General features: G+C 40.6%; 1 protein-coding gene across 2 annotated transcripts in view; it reads right to left on the reverse strand.

Moving 5' to 3' along the window:
* Positions 1-15,818, reverse strand: part of mtmr14 (myotubularin related protein 14) — a 40,755-nt gene that overhangs the window by 18,890 nt on the left and 6,047 nt on the right. For both annotated transcript variants that reach the window (XM_034082149.2, XM_034082150.1), the window contains exons 3-10: positions 12,274-12,382; positions 11,431-11,506; positions 9,359-9,419; positions 9,094-9,216; positions 5,351-5,424; positions 4,747-4,817; positions 4,587-4,661; positions 3,806-3,872 (exon numbers count right to left, since the gene is read on the reverse strand). In XM_034082149.2, the coding sequence (XP_033938040.1) occupies positions 3,806-3,872; positions 4,587-4,661; positions 4,747-4,817; positions 5,351-5,424; positions 9,094-9,216; positions 9,359-9,419; positions 11,431-11,506; positions 12,274-12,382 (656 nt within the window). The remainder of the gene's footprint in view (positions 1-3,805; positions 3,873-4,586; positions 4,662-4,746; positions 4,818-5,350; positions 5,425-9,093; positions 9,217-9,358; positions 9,420-11,430; positions 11,507-12,273; positions 12,383-15,818) is intronic.

Genomic DNA, 15,818 nt, shown 5'->3' on the forward strand with positions numbered 1-15,818 from the left:
AACACGTTCCACATATTTTATACATTATTAGTGACGTTTGGTTTTAGTTCAAAAGTTTGCAGTTAAAATATTCTGATATTTCTTTCTCTTCTTAATACACATTAATTCACTACTACTTACATTTAATATTTAACTCCTATTAACTTATTCAGCTATTTCAGGACATTGAGGCTATACATTTTGTTGTTTATATCTTTTTTAAACCTTTCTTTTAAATATTAAGCTTCTTCACTATTTTTCCTCCTCTTCCAGTTTAACATTTCACTTTCAAGTTTTCAACAAAGTCATTGCAATGCATTTGAGCTGTAACAATTTGATTCAAATCATTTCACTTTACTGCATTCCTCCACTAAGTTCAGCAACACACATACTTGGTTTATGTAGTTAAAAGCAGCTACCATTCAGCTAATACAATATTCTGCTTTTTCTGCATTTTCAGCTAAATTCAGCATCAAATGTACACAGTTTACAGCATTCGCACGCATTTTCAGCAGGAAATGCATTTTCTAGTTTATTCTAGAATGAGTCCATCTTCTTAAGGCAGTGGTTCCCAAAGTGGGGGGCGCTGAGGCATGACAGGGTGGGGCGAGAGACCAGGAGGAAAAATGGTTATTACAATTTCTTTTTTTAAAGATTAAATAAAAAAAGAAAATCATAATTTCAAAAGTTATTGATTCGAATATAATATGATACAGTACTATTACGTCTGGGTCTCTGCGTTTCATTAAAGCTCAGCTCTGTGTGTGTGGAACGTGCAAGAGAGAGAGAGAGAGAGCGCACCGGTACCGGAGATCTTTGTTGTTAGCTTCTGGTGCTAGCGAGCTACGCTAACGGATATAAAGAGTTTTTTCAACAACAAAGTGGAGGAGAGTCCTCTCCTGTCAGACTGAGAGACTCAGTTAACTAAAGGGCTTTCTGAGTGTTTAGATAGTTAACTTTAGTCTAAGTTATCTCAGTGGGTCTCAAACGTTTTGGTCACGATTAATGTAAACAATTATTTCCGAGGCACACGTTTATATGATCATTATAGGTATAAAAAAAAAAAAAGAGAATAAATTAAAACCAGGTATGAAAGACTGACAGAAAAACAAGAATAAAGTTTAAAAGGGTGATTTGTAAAATATCCATAAAGAAAAAGTAAATCTGTTTACAGTTCTGTTTCATATGGGTGTTGAGAGATGTATCCATAGATCTCTTCATTTTGCTCTCAAAGTGCACCAGATTGATGCATTTAACTTCAATATTTAAAAAAAAATCTTCCCGGGGGAGCATGCCCCCAGACCCCACTAGAGGAGGTGAGGTCCCTCCAAGAGGAGGTGAGGTCTGCTAGCCACTTGTAAAAATAGCACTTTACCCCTGCTTACACCTATATGCCGTGAGCTGATTATCGAGCCTTCATTGTAACAGTCACACTGTGTGTGCGTGTGGGGAGTGTTGCAGTAGAAAATTCAACTGTAGCGCTGGTGCATTACTGGAAAATCCTTAATGTTTGAGCACCCTCTATGAAACGTCAAGCTACCCCACAGCACCCCCTAGAGAAAATCTCTGGCGCCGCCACTGTGTGCGGGACGATTCCCCTCCGATTCTATTGGCTCTAACGGTCAGAAAGAGATGTCACATGTCAAAATCGAACAAGGGGGGCCAGAGATATGGAAAATCCACTCAAATGGCCCCAGAAGAGTTTTTTTTGCTAAATCTGTCTAAAAAGGTAAAATATCACTTGTTTTGCATCAATCTTGATTAGGGCTGCACGATATTGAAAAAAACTGACATTGCGTTTTTTTTGTTCCCCTGCGATATATATTGCGTTTTCTTTTTAACCTGTTAAGCCCCAAGGTCCCGGCGGGTACTTTACTTTTTTTTTCACGACACTGTGTCTCAGGGGATCTTAATATTTAAGAACCTATTAATGTGTTATACCAGATTAACGGGAATAATCTCAGCTAACTGACGATACAAACCATTTTTACCAAAACAAAACACAAGTCTCATAAGAAGCATCTAAATGACCCCTGAGCGAAAAATGCTAACGGACTTTGGCACAGAACTCAAGATAAAAGTACCCTTATTACTTCTCGTAGCTGCACATACAAGATATCCGATTAAAGCTGAGGTTCCACAGATGATTTAGGTATATAGTATCATCACTGAGTCATCCGAACTCGCGCCAGGGGAAGCAAACACAGACATCACAACACGTACCTTTACGGAGCTTTTACGGGAGATCGTCTCACCGTAGCTGTCAATCTGATCAAAAGACGTGTTCAATGGCATTAAAACGAGAAAAAACGCGGCTGAATCGGTTAATCCATAGGTTTTTAACGTCTCTATATAAAAAAATTATTTCATTTATAATCCATAATTCCATTTTTATGTAAAAATCGCAGAGCAAAAGTTAGCTGCTAATGGTAGCCACCAGAGTGGCTGCTGCTTCCGGTCTTGGCTATGCGGCAGTCTAATACACACATTACCAAATAAGAAGTGAGAGTGACGCGTAGCCAAAACCGGAAGCTGCATATACTCTGGTGGCTACCATTAGCAGCTAACTTTTGTGCTCCGAGTTGTACATAAAAATGGAATTATGGATTATAAACAATTGCTTCAAAGCCACAGATACATGATTAACCTATGGATCAACCGATTCAGCCGCGTTTTTTCTCGTTTTAATGCCATTGAACACGTCTTTTGATCAGATTGAAAGCTACGGTGAGACGATCTCCCGTAAAGGTACGTGTTATGATGTCTGTGTTTGCTTCCCCTGTCGCGAGATCGGATCGCTTAGTGATGATACTATACTTAAATAATCTGTGGAGTCTCAGCTTTAATCGGATATATTGTATGTGCAGTTTCAATAAGTAATAAGGGTATCTTTATTTTGAATTCTGTGCTAAAGTGCGTTAGCATTTTTTTTTTTTTTTTAAATGAATAAAACCGCACGTCCCTGCGGTGTGAATATCGCGCATGCGCATATCGCGGTTATCGCCATGACACGGTATATCGTTCAGCCCTAATCTTGATACAGGGTACTTATTATATGTTGTACTTTGGATTACTAAAGCTTTTAGTCTACTAACCCATCATCCAAGGTTAGTTTTCACTATAAGTACAAAATATTTTTTGGACGGACACTATAATTTACAGTTTTTTTACTATGTTCAATCTGAATTTTCTTTAAAATAAAAAACATCTATATTGATTCTGACTTTTCTACATCCAACTCACAGGTTTATCATTACTTTGAGAAAAAAGATTATTAATTGAACCCTTTTAGAAGGGAAGATATGGTCATTTGTTCTGGGAATGTCATTTTCGAGCCTGAGTCCTGAAAAACAGGCTTAAGGCTAAACTGGTTAAGGTATTTATTAGCTCTCGGCCAAAGCAATCCCCAAACATTTTAAAGAGCTGCATTAAAGGAAACATAACCATACACTTCCAATGGGCTGCAACTAATGATTATTTTCTCGACTGATGGACTAAACATTTTGTTGTTAAAAAACTCATTACAGTTTAGCAGAACCCTAGGCTACATTTTCAAATTGATTCTTATTTCAGAGCAACATACCAGAAACTACTGACATTTAGTTCATTATCATAGAATGACTTAAATAAGGTTGTTAAAGGAAGGATTTTAAGGCCTTACTTTAGTTTCTGCTCGCTTAAAATGTGGCTTTTATTATTCATTGTCTTAACTAATAATCTATAGAAAAAAACAATAATGAAATCATGCATTAGTTCAAATGTTCTCATTTTTATCCCATGACAGTTACAATCCTAAAGCTAATACTACATCAGAAACAGTACCCACCATCACTGTTGATGATGTGGAGCAGCATCTTCAGGTAGTTCTGGGTCTGCTCCACCAGGTCCCACGACTGAGAGAAGCACAAGCAAACAAAAGACAATACATGTGATAAAAAGAAGATAAAGTCTTAATGGAAGAATCTTGTAAATTAATTATATAATGTTATATAATATAGAATGAAAACATAACAATAAGAAATTATAAACAAGTGAATATCTTTGACATAAGAAGAAAAATTGCTGTTATATTCTGTCAGCTTGTTTTACCCCTAATTACAAATAGAGCTGTCAAATCATCCTGTTAACTTGGATAATTTATTCAAATTAAAAGCATGTTTAAATATTATTTTATGCTTTGTGAATGGATTATTATACTGACGTTGCCTAGTGTTGAATAACACCGCCAGCATGATTTAGATGCATTCATCACAAAACAGGCAATTCATTAGATTCCCTTTTAATTGCTTGACAGCCCTTATCCTAACACAAGTCCAACGGTTATTTGTGGTCGTCTATCGTTGTATACACTTCCCCAAAGTTCAGCCTTACATATGATATTTTTTGGGGTGCTGACTTCAAGTTGTGTGGGTTTGAACAATGTGTGTTTGAGTCAGTGAGGTTTAAAGCGCTGCACTGGGACTTTTTACTGGATGTGAAGCATGACTAAAGCACTTTACAGGATGGACAACAGGTGGCACTCACACACCACAAATACAAGATTAAAGAAGTGAGTTACAGCTGGTAGAGTGGATGCAACAGAGTGAACACATTAGAAGAAGAGTAACCTGGTATCGAGTCCAGTCAATGTTCAAGTTCTGAGTAAAGCCCAGTGGGATTGTCAAAGGAGCGTCCACATAGTCCTGAGAGTGGAGACACAGAGTCATCAGGTGAATAAATCAGAGCCGAGCTACAGTACAGTCAGAGAACACACTCTGCTCTCTGTACCTGATTCCAGTTGAACACCAGACCCTCCGCTGTGTAGTCTCTGTCTTTGTAGTCCTTAAAAAACTCACACCCTAAAAAAGAAACACATTCAGCACACTTGGTCAGGAGTTAAACTGAGGCTACAGAATGTGGCCCTGTTCTTTAAAATCCAAATGATAAACAGTCTACTTTGTAACTTTGAGGTATAGCTGATGCCAACTACTATTTTCTCTGATGCAAGAAGACTTTCTGCACACAGAACTGTTCGAATGAATCCTGTTCCATGTCTTTCAAAATTGTGTTGAGTCAGATATGATTGGTTTCCTAAAGAAGGCATTTGACAGTCATTTTAACAATGGCTTTGGATTCGTTAAAATCATATGATCATGAGGCAATGTTGACAGTTTGCGTCATTTCTTCTCCTTTCTTGTATGCGTGGAAATGTGCAGGATTTGTTTTATTTTCTTATTATAGAGGCCTTCTAGTAGTCTTATTACTTGGCACACAGCTACTGTAAGTTATTTGTCTCTGCATTAAACTAATATCTGCTGATAAACAGTATTTGACAGGACAATTTATTGTTCAGTCTTTAGTGAAGTGAGTGAGCGAAGTGAAGGTAGTTTACCTGGGTAAGGCACAGAGAGCAGGGTGAAGTCTGCATAGCGCTGGGCCTTGTCCGCCTTCTCAGAGGACGTCACACTGCAGGGGAGAAACAAGGTGAGCATCCATGGGCACTGCAGTATATGAAGAGACAACACTTCCATATAATACCTTTGTTAGGCCAAAATGGCTTATCGTTCGGTCTGCATGATTTGGACAAATTAACCAATTGCGTTTATTTTGACCAATATTATGAAAGCGATATAGGAGGGCATGACCATTTTGCATCAATATTCTCATTCATCATTGAAAAATACATTCAATGATCATGGTGTGATTTTTTTAATGAGGATCTGTGCAAACAAATCTGTTCTGTTAAGTACGTCTGGATATTGTGACGACCCCTGCTTTGAGGTCTCCTGTGGTGTGTATGGCCCTTTTATGTTCCTCCTCTGCTTGAGGACACCTGATTCACTGATTGAGGACACCTGACGGCTGGCACCGGAGGATTAAGAGGCCTGAGCCAGAGCCTCGATCGCTCTCCCCCCAGAGGACCGGACCTCGGAGAGCAGCGTCGCTTATTCTTTTTTGCCTTGCCCTTGTTTGTTTGTTTTTTGGCCACATTGAGTTTTGCCAAATAAACACCTTTTCCTATACATATTCTTGTCCTTCCCACGCTTTTTGTTATGGCCGAGAGCCAGGCCATGACAATATCTATACAGCTCCTCAATACTTCATTTAAAATGGTATTTAAATACATATTTAGCCTTTAACAAGTATTGTGCCTACTGCGATTTGAACATTGGACTAGTCTATTTTGCAATATAATTTTGATGAGTTGTACACTCCTACTACTAAGCTACAGCAGAATCTATACGTATTTTAACCCATATGCACTAAGCTAAGGTTTCAGCCTTAATGTTAGTGTTTTCTTGAAATAGTCATTCATATACAGTAGGGCAAACAAGTATTTAGTCAGCCAGCAATTGTGCAAGTTCTCCCACTTAAAAAGATGAGAGGCCTGTAATGTTCATCCTGGTACACTTCAACTATGAGAGACAGAATGGGGGGAAAGAATCCAGGAAATCACATTGTAGGATTTTTAATGAATTAATTGGTAAATTCCTCGGTAAAATAAGTATTTGGTCACCTCCAAACAAACAAGATGTCTGCCTCTCACAGACCTGTAACTTCTTCTTTAAGAGCCTCCTCTGTCCTCCACTTGTTAACTGTATTAATGGCACCTGTTTGAACTCGTTATCAGTATAAAAGACACCTGTCCACAACCTCAAACAGTCCACACTCCAAACTCCACTATGGCCAAGACCAAAGAGCTGTCAAAGGACACCAGAAACAAAATGGTAGACCTGCACCAGGCTGGGAAGACTGCATCTGCAATAGGTAAGCAGCTTGGTGTGAAGAAATCAACTGTGGGAGCAATTATTAGAAAATGGAAGACATACAAGACCACTGATAATCTCCCTCGATCTGGGGCTCCACGCAAGATCTCACCCCGTGGGGTCAAAATGATCACAAGAACGGTGAGCAAAGATCCAGAACCACACGGGGGGACCTAGTCAATGACCTGCAGAGAGCTGGGACCAAAGTAACAAAGGCTACCATCAGTAACACAGTACGCCGCCAGGGACTCAAATCCTGCAGTGCCACACGTGTCCCCCTGCTTAAGCCAGTACATGTCCAGGCCCGTCTGAAGTTTGCTAGAGAGCAGATGATCCAGAAGAGGATTGGGAGAATGTCATATGGTCAGATGAAACCAAAATAGAACTTTTTGGTAAAAACTCAACTTGACGTGTTTGGAGGAGAAAGAATGCTGAGTTGCATCCAAAGAACACCATACCTACTGTGAAACATGGGGGTGGAAACATCATGCTTTGGGGCTGTTTTCTGCAAAGGGACCAGGACGACTGATCCGTGTAAAGGAAAGAATGAATGGGGCCATGTATCGTGAGATTTTGAGTGACAACCTCCTTCCATCAGCAAGGGCATTGAAGATGAAACGTGGCTGGGTCTTTCAGCATGACAATGATCCCAAACACACCGCCCAGGCAACGAAGGAGTGGCTTCGTAAGAAGCATTTCAAGGTCCTGGAGTGGCCTAGCCAGTCTCCAGATCTCAACCCCATAGAAAATCTTTGGAGGGAGTTGAAAGTGAATGTGATTTTCTGGATTTTTTTTTCTCATTCTGTCTCTCATAGTTGAGGTATACCTAGGATGAAAATTACAGGCCTCTCTCATCTTTTTAAGTGGGAGAACTTGCACAATTGGTGGCTGACTAAATACTTTTTTGCCCCACTGTACGTATAGGTCGGGAAAAACTAAGAGACAACTGCAAAATTAACTACCGACAATTTTTCAGCAAATTTCCTAATAATAATATTGGCATTTAGAAAATAAAAACTGGTCAACTAACCAAAATATATCCACTGGTTTCAGACCTTGAATAATAATAATGCAAAAAAAAAATCACAATATTATTGTTATAACTAAGGAAGAGTTTATGAATCAATATGTAGTGGGTTAACCTGACATCACAGCTTTCATGTGTGCAACTTGGCTAGACTATTCTGCTCCTGGAGGAAGATGCACGCAGTTCTGCTTGGTTTGATGGCTTGGGAGCATCCATCTTTGTATCTTGATGATTCCTGAGGTTTTTAAAATGGGCTTCAGGTCAGTCAAATGTTCATATAGAGAGGCGAAGTCCCTCCCTTTCCGGGGGAGCTCCATGGGACCCCATTTTGGAAAAATTATGTATTGAAATCAATGAATCGTTTTAATTGTGCCACGAATTACACATATGATGTTTGTCAATTTAAAAGATAATTTTGCAAGTCAAAAAAATACAAATGTGTCGTAAAACGGTGAAGTAACACTTTTTTTTAGTGTGAAACCGCTCAATGAACTACATCTCCCGTCTCGCACCACACACCAGGACGGCCGTCACGTTGGAACATTTCACTTCTTTCCGTCAGAATGAGGCGGAAAGTATTAAAAGAGGTGAAAATCACTACAAGTCTGGGCATGTTGAGAGCTGTACATACACACAAGGGGAGTTAGTCGGTTCTGTAAGAGCCAGCATGCGGGACCGGGATTCGGAGTCTTTCTAGTTGCGTATTTTTCATAGTCTTATATTTCAACAGTTTTACGACAAACTGTGACTTTTTTCACATGGAAATTATTTATTAAGATTGACAAACATCAATTCGTGGCACAATTCAAACGGATCGAAAGATACGTTTTCTCTCTCCATTGACTTCAATACATACTTTTGCCCAAATAAGGTCCCATGGACCGGAAGTAGATGGGCGGGACTTCGCCTCTATTGTTTCTCGCCATTCCTTACATCTTTCTTTCGTTTTCCCAAGTATTTTCACTGCTCTTCTGACCATTCTCCATACATTTTTAGTCAATAAATGTGTGAGCAATACTACCAGCTAAATATTTTCCACATGTAACAGCTGATCAACAGCTACAGTGGATTAGCCTTTAAAATACCAAGAACCCTGCAACAATGAGTACCAAGCTCTGTCTGTATACAGAGCAAGATACAATGAGAGCAAATCTGAAGATTACACACAATCACAGCACACTGTATACAGCCAGTGTGAATTTAAAGCTCAATGTGCAGAAACATCGAGCCAGCACAGAGGGACTGAGTCTGTAGTCTGTCATGAAGTGTCTTTCTACAACATGCAGAGGAGGCAAGGACAGCCAGAGAGAGAGAGAGAGAGTAGCCAGTGGTGTTCCTTACTTTAGGCCAAACTTGACCTTCTTGTTCTCCACCATCAGGTCACAGATGTAGCGGACTGAGAGGTAGCGTAGCAGCTTAATGTCGTGGCCTCGGACTTTGTCAAAGAGCTGCGAGTCCCCGTTCCTGAGGAGGAGGGAAGTATACGAGGAGAGAAAGATTCATTAGAAAACTGATTTTCTCTGGGTAGATGAGAAGTCTTTCCGGCAGCATTCATCGGGCTGGTTTTTGTTGTCAGTGATTCGCTCCCAGAGAGACATGTGATTACCTGACTGCACTGTCATCCTCTGGGACCTCCTCAGACTCTGTCCACGTGTCATCAGTGCCCCCTGAAGAACAGAAGCATACAGGAGGTCAAAGTCAAGCCAATGACACAAACTGGAAATCACTCAAACTTACAATTATTATTAGGGCTGCACCATTTGAAAAAAATAACCAATTGCGATTATTTTGAATGACAGCAATTGCAAATATATTCATGATATTTGAGGGGTTGGATGTTTTTGCGTCAATATCCTCAATGTGTTTTTTATATATATATATATATATATAAAACTTGGATCACAGTTGGATTTTCTAAATATCTGTATCAAACAAAGATATTTGAGGTGCATCGAACAGGACTCGAGGCCGGGACATGCAGCACCACAATCCTTGATTCAGAATTGTATTTACACTAACAGTATTTTGCCTGTAACAAATATTGCACCTCCTGCAATTTGAATACTGCAGTCATCCATATTGCAACATTTTGATCAGTGGTGCAGCCCTAATGAATTTATTGTCAAATAGATTGGGATGTCTGGGTTGTTTTAGGGTCAGAACAAGTTCAGTCTTTAAACATAATACCATTCACAGCGCTGCTAGGCAACTTCAAAAGGGTAATGGGGACCTAATGTGTTGGAAACAGGCAGAGGCTCTTGCATCAAATATATGTTTTGATCACTTGGAATATAGTAATCCTCTTCAGCAGATGAGCATAACTGATCCTCGTCCAGCAGGGCTGTGTGTTCTGGGTTCACTGACTCACTCTGCACACTCTTAAGGGGTTTTGTAAGCGAAGGATGCACTTCTGACATTGAGCTATTGTTCTTATGAAACTTGAATGCACTTATGGAGAGTGTTTAGACAAATGCATCTGCCAAATGAAGGAAAGTCATATACAAGCCCAGAGAGAAACTAGGTCTGCAATCTTCCTCTTCCAACTTGATTAGCCAAAATGGCCATGTCCGAAGTATTACAGAAAGGAAGTCCAGATGGTCTGTTCACGTAAAGACAAGGAGCTGGACTGCTGACATTCAACAGGTCTATTATCTGGATGAACCCCAGATATGATGAGAGTTTAAAGCCTTTTGAAACTAGCAACGACTAAAATAAGTGGCTGCTCTGTGCTAACTAATGAAACCTATTTCCGTTGCTTTTTCCAAACCCATGTACTGATCATCGGAGTAACTGCTGAGGGCTTACCACATTGTAACAAGTCCCTCAGGAACACGAGCAGTTTCAAACTCAGCCAACCATTCGGTGAGAAGACGCGACAGCTGACTCAGGATGTTAGTCATCTGATGGTTCCTGTTCTTAAATCTAAGATTGGTTTGCTTTTTTTGGCATTACATACGGGTGACTTGAATGTTTTGGTTGTTGGACTGTTGGTTAAACCAAACATTTAATGATGTTTCCATGTTTTCTAGGATATCTTGACTTTTTACTGTTTTGTGATGTTTAGTTGATCTAAAGCGAGTTACTCGAGGTCACACTGAAAGTGAGTGCACCGGAAAAGCCAGTAATATCCCTTACTTACTTTGTATTACATATTACAGGGCCAAAGTGAAACCCTGGTCTGTTAGCACCATTTTGACAGAAACGTGGGGGATGGTATTAAGTTTCTTTTTCCAGTTTTCAAGTTTTGATAAGCGTCTGATTGTTTGACCCCCTCTGTGTCTGATATCAAAGCATTCCCAGAAAACTGTTTTTGAAAAAGATGAAAATTATGGCCAACAAGTCAAACAAATAAGTGATACTTTAAAAGAACCGTATTTTAGCTCCTTAACCACAACTGGACATACTATGGCGTTTTACATTTCTGAATGTCAGAGGGGGGAAGAGAGACAATCGTTCAAAGTCAATGTTTGGTTTATTTCTGTTGTCATTATATTTAATACTACAGTATGTGGCTGAAAGACACAATTCTTTATGTGTGTTCTTTATGGGTTAGACAGCAGCTGCAGCTTCAGAAAGCACAAGAGGAACTGCAACCTCCCCCATGGAAAATATGTATTACAACTTCCTCTGCTTTGGCTAATCTTAATTTAAACATTGTGTATGCATGTGTGTGTGTACCCGAGAAGATGTAGTTGTAGCCTGTGCGTCCATACAGTTCCCCCCATCCTGCCAGAGTGGACGACCGGCAGATATGCTGCAGAAAGAACAATATTTACTGACTGTATGACACATACTAGCATGGTGTTACAATAATTCACAACGTGTCGCCTAATCATACAGAAAAGAGGAAGGGAAAATCTGCTCATTTCAACATGAGAAGCAAGGACACTGGAAGTTTCTTCTTAGTTAGGCAAATCAAAAGAACATCATTAAAAACAGTAAATAGGTTACTATTCATATTTCAGTGCCGCACTTTTTATATCATCATATATTCATTTATCTGTGTCGGATTCTTGAGCCATGCGCTAACATTCTCACAGGCTGTAATGTACACGGTAGGGGATTATAAGATATGAAAACACGCCAGTTTAACACTTTAAATATGTTTTTATTTGATCTTTTATGGCTCCTAAGGCCACACTTGGGTTGCAGCTGAAAAAATTAAAGTGAAAAATTGTCACACGTAATGTTTTTACATTGAACTTACAATTGCAATATGATTAACGATATACAGGGGTTGATCATTTTTGCATCATTGTATTAAATATAATTATTTTATTTTTCAATAGGATCTGTACCAATTAAAGATATTTAAGGAAGTCTGTGGAATATGATTTGCAGGCCGGGACTCTGCAGCTCCAGAATCTTTCATTTAGAATAATATTTACACATATATTTTGCCTATACAAATATTGCGCCTTCCGCAATTTGACTACTACACTTTCAATTTCAGTTAATTGTGCAGCCCTCATAATGATTACAGTAATCGGCAGCAGGAACACTGAGTGAGGAGAGCAGTACCTTGCCGTTGTAGAGGATGACCGGACAGACGAACCTCCCTCTGCAGCGGGCCAGCTTACTGCGGTTCACCAGGTCCTGCAGCTTACTGATGTGCACCGCGCTCTCAAACCTGTACACACACACAAACCAGCATGTGTTATTCAAACTATCCGTCCGTCCTCTTAATCATTGAAATGTCATTTAAAGCAACACGCTGCCGACACCTCTACAATCAGATAATCAATACATATGATCTATTGAAGGAGGTTACAGTGGGACATTCAGCGCTTAACGACCATTGATTATTTCATTTAATGAACCAGTACATCTTAAGTGCCTGCTGGCTGCTATTTTTTTTGGCCCACGAAAACACAAACACTGGAAGGATTATCTAAAGGGTTGAAGAGGGTGCATTCAAAAGACCTCATGATCATCTGAGGTTATTAACACAGCAAGGGGTTTTTGTGCTACCCGTTTACGTGTAGCGACTGTTTTGAGTGTTCAAATTATTTGCGACAACATCAGCTTTTCTATGTTAATTGGTCGAGCCCCCATCTAACGGTGAGACACATGGACAAAATGAAAAAGCGAAATCTCTTCTTTAACTGAAGTGGACAGTAGAGATGGGCGAGTCATGATTCATCCGGATCATTAACCCGGATCCTAGTAATGAGCCGGTCGTGACGAGTCTCCCTCTCGATTAACCCGAGTCCTTTGAGTCCTACACCTGATGTGACGTAACAATTAAAACTATAAATTGCGTCACTCTTTACTCTCTTTATAACGTGTACAATCACATTACAACGTTGTTGTATCCAGAGATCCAGCAGACTCGTCGCCATGCACGAATCAACAGCAAATTCAGCCCCTCCTCCGGCTCCCGCGAGAGTCCCGTGAGCCGTGAGTCGTTGGACTCGCGGGAGCCGTGAGTGAGCCGTGAGCCGTGAGTGAGCCGTGAGCCGTGAGTGAGCCGTGAGTCCGCAAATCTCTGAGTCTGCTGCGACTCGTCGAGGGAGCCGTGGGACTCGCGGGAGCCGTGCGAGCCGGAGGAGGGGCTGAGTCTGCTGTAGATTCGTGCATGGGGACGAGTCTGCTGGATCTCTGGATCTGCTGCCTGCTATATGTTACGGCTCTGAGTCCTCGTAGGCTACTGGTCTCTCTCGATCATTGACCTGGATTCACGGATCCCGCGATTTTTCCGGCTCTAAATTAAGTTTCAGTGTAGACTTCTAACAAAATGGTCATGTTGTGCAACAGTCTCCTGTAATAATATCTGCATTTCCAATAAGGATCTTACTTGGAAACTCGTTTATTTTGAACATGGCACACAAAAAGAAACAAATGATAGAAAATTGCAAAACAGTTAGAATATATAAAATGTAATTATACAATTATTATTATTATTATTATTAAATGAAAACACAATTGTGCAAAATTAGCTTAAGTACAGGAACATATTAAAATAACTATATACATATAATGCAAAACACTTATTTTTTAAAATGCACACACACACACACACGTTTTATTAAAGCAAAAGACACTGTGTAGCGGAGGTTAATGTAACGTTAGTTTAATATGCTGGTTAAATGCAACAACTTTTCGGTTTCACCGGTAGGATTTCTACAGTCTTGGTCATGCTGACTCATATGACTCAAATGACTCAAATGATCCGGATCTCTTCAATGATTGACTCAGAAGACTACGAGTCCATAAAATGATCCGGATTTGCCATCTCTAGTGGACAGACAGGAGGTTAATGAGGACAGCTGTGCTGCATTCTTGGTTAATATGGACATATAGTTTTGTTTGTGTATTTAAAGAAGAAGAAGAAGAAGAAATGGCTGTAGTTGCCCTGTGACTGGTCTTTGAAAACACTGAAGAGAGCCTGGTACACCTCCTGCTATCTGCCAAATTCACTATATCGTTGTTCTAGTTTTTTTTTCTATTGTCAGAAAACTGAATGAGTTTAAAATAGTCCAAACCTGGCCCACAAAGACTAAATGTACCTAAATAAGCTGTTAAGGCCCGGACACACCAAGCTGACACCAAATAACTGACACAGACGGACCCCGACTGTTGTGTCGCCTCACGTCTCTGCGTCTCGGCCATGTGTCGCACTGGAACACACCGCAAAGACTTCAGCCGACGGCCAAGAAGCACGTACGAACTCCGCATGCGTGAGTGGCAATAACTCTCCTTACCAGCAGGCGGCGGTAGTGTGTATTCGTCATTCAAAAGAGGCAACAACCGGAAGACAGACTGCGTGATAACCGAGAGAAGAAGAACAGACTGCGTGATATAAACAAACAACTAATAGCGTGTGCGTTCCATTTTCACTCTACAGCGAGAAGCTCACGGGGCTTTCCCGAACCTGAGTCGAGAGCTGGAGTTAAATGAAATCTCAGATTTGCCTTCTTAATAGTTTGTTTGGGTTCCTCACTTCCGTTTCGCTTCTCATGCACTGATTCGCTAGCTGAACAGCCAATCAGAGTGATTTATTTTGCCGACAGCCTTTGGCCGACAGCCCACTGTCACTACCCGATCGAGAGTTCTGCCCGATCTGCAGTGCGCATGTGGGAGATAGTCCACCATATTGGACAACTCCGGACGGCAACCCAAGTAGGACACTTGACACAGTGGCTTTTGGCAAAGCTCAAAAAGAAAACGTGAGAGAGATGAGTTATTGTTATCGGGCAGAGCTGCCGATCGGGTGACTTCACTATTATTTAACAACTCTCGTTATTGGGTTCTTTTATTTGGGGTTAAGTACTGTTACGGCTGCTGCCTTCCTGGTCCTCTTAACTCTGGTGTGTGTGTGTGTGTGTGTGTGTGTGTGTGTGTGTGTGTGTGTGTGTGTGTGTGTGTGTGTGTGTGTGTGTGTGTGTGTGTGTGTGTGTGTGTGTGTGTGTGTGTGTGTGTGTGTGTGTGTGTGTGTGTGTGTGTGTGTGTGTGTGTGTGTGTGTGTGTGTGTGTGTAAATGAGCTGTAAGGTTGCCACGATGTCATTGGCTGTCCCGCCCTCGTATCATCCGAAAAGGTGATTGGATCGACGTCATCCAATCCCTGCCGGCTTCCGGGGGAGGAGAACAAAGGCCAGGGACGGAGATCATTCGGGAGGCTCCGTGATGTGGGACAGACGCCTCTAGCCTCGTGGTGTATTTACTTGTTGGTTGACGTAATGCTGTGGTGTTGTGTGTTAAAGCGATACTGTTTAACAGCGTGTTAAATCTGTGCTTCTGTACTTCGTAAGATATTGCCGTATCAATTGTGTGAGTAGAATCCAGGTTAGCTTAGCGGTTAGCGCCTGTTGATTACAAGCAGCTGTATTTTTGCACAGCCCTTTTCGTTATTTATACCACTTTAGAAGTGAGGTTTTGTTTTCCTTTTGTGTATTATTCTCTGACGTGTACTACCTATATAACTCTCTTTTGGAGTTCTCCTTTTGTTGACTATTAGGCAACAGTATTTGGCCCTTTGTTTGTGCCAAGCTATATGCCTTATTATTTTGTTCCACGACTATAGTTATAATAAAACCACTTAAAACTTCCATTGTGGTTTGTGTTG

The sequence above is a fragment of the Pseudochaenichthys georgianus genome, chromosome 5 (genome assembly GCF_902827115.2).
Source record: "Pseudochaenichthys georgianus chromosome 5, fPseGeo1.2, whole genome shotgun sequence".
Lineage (NCBI taxonomy): Eukaryota > Metazoa > Chordata > Actinopteri > Perciformes > Channichthyidae > Pseudochaenichthys > Pseudochaenichthys georgianus.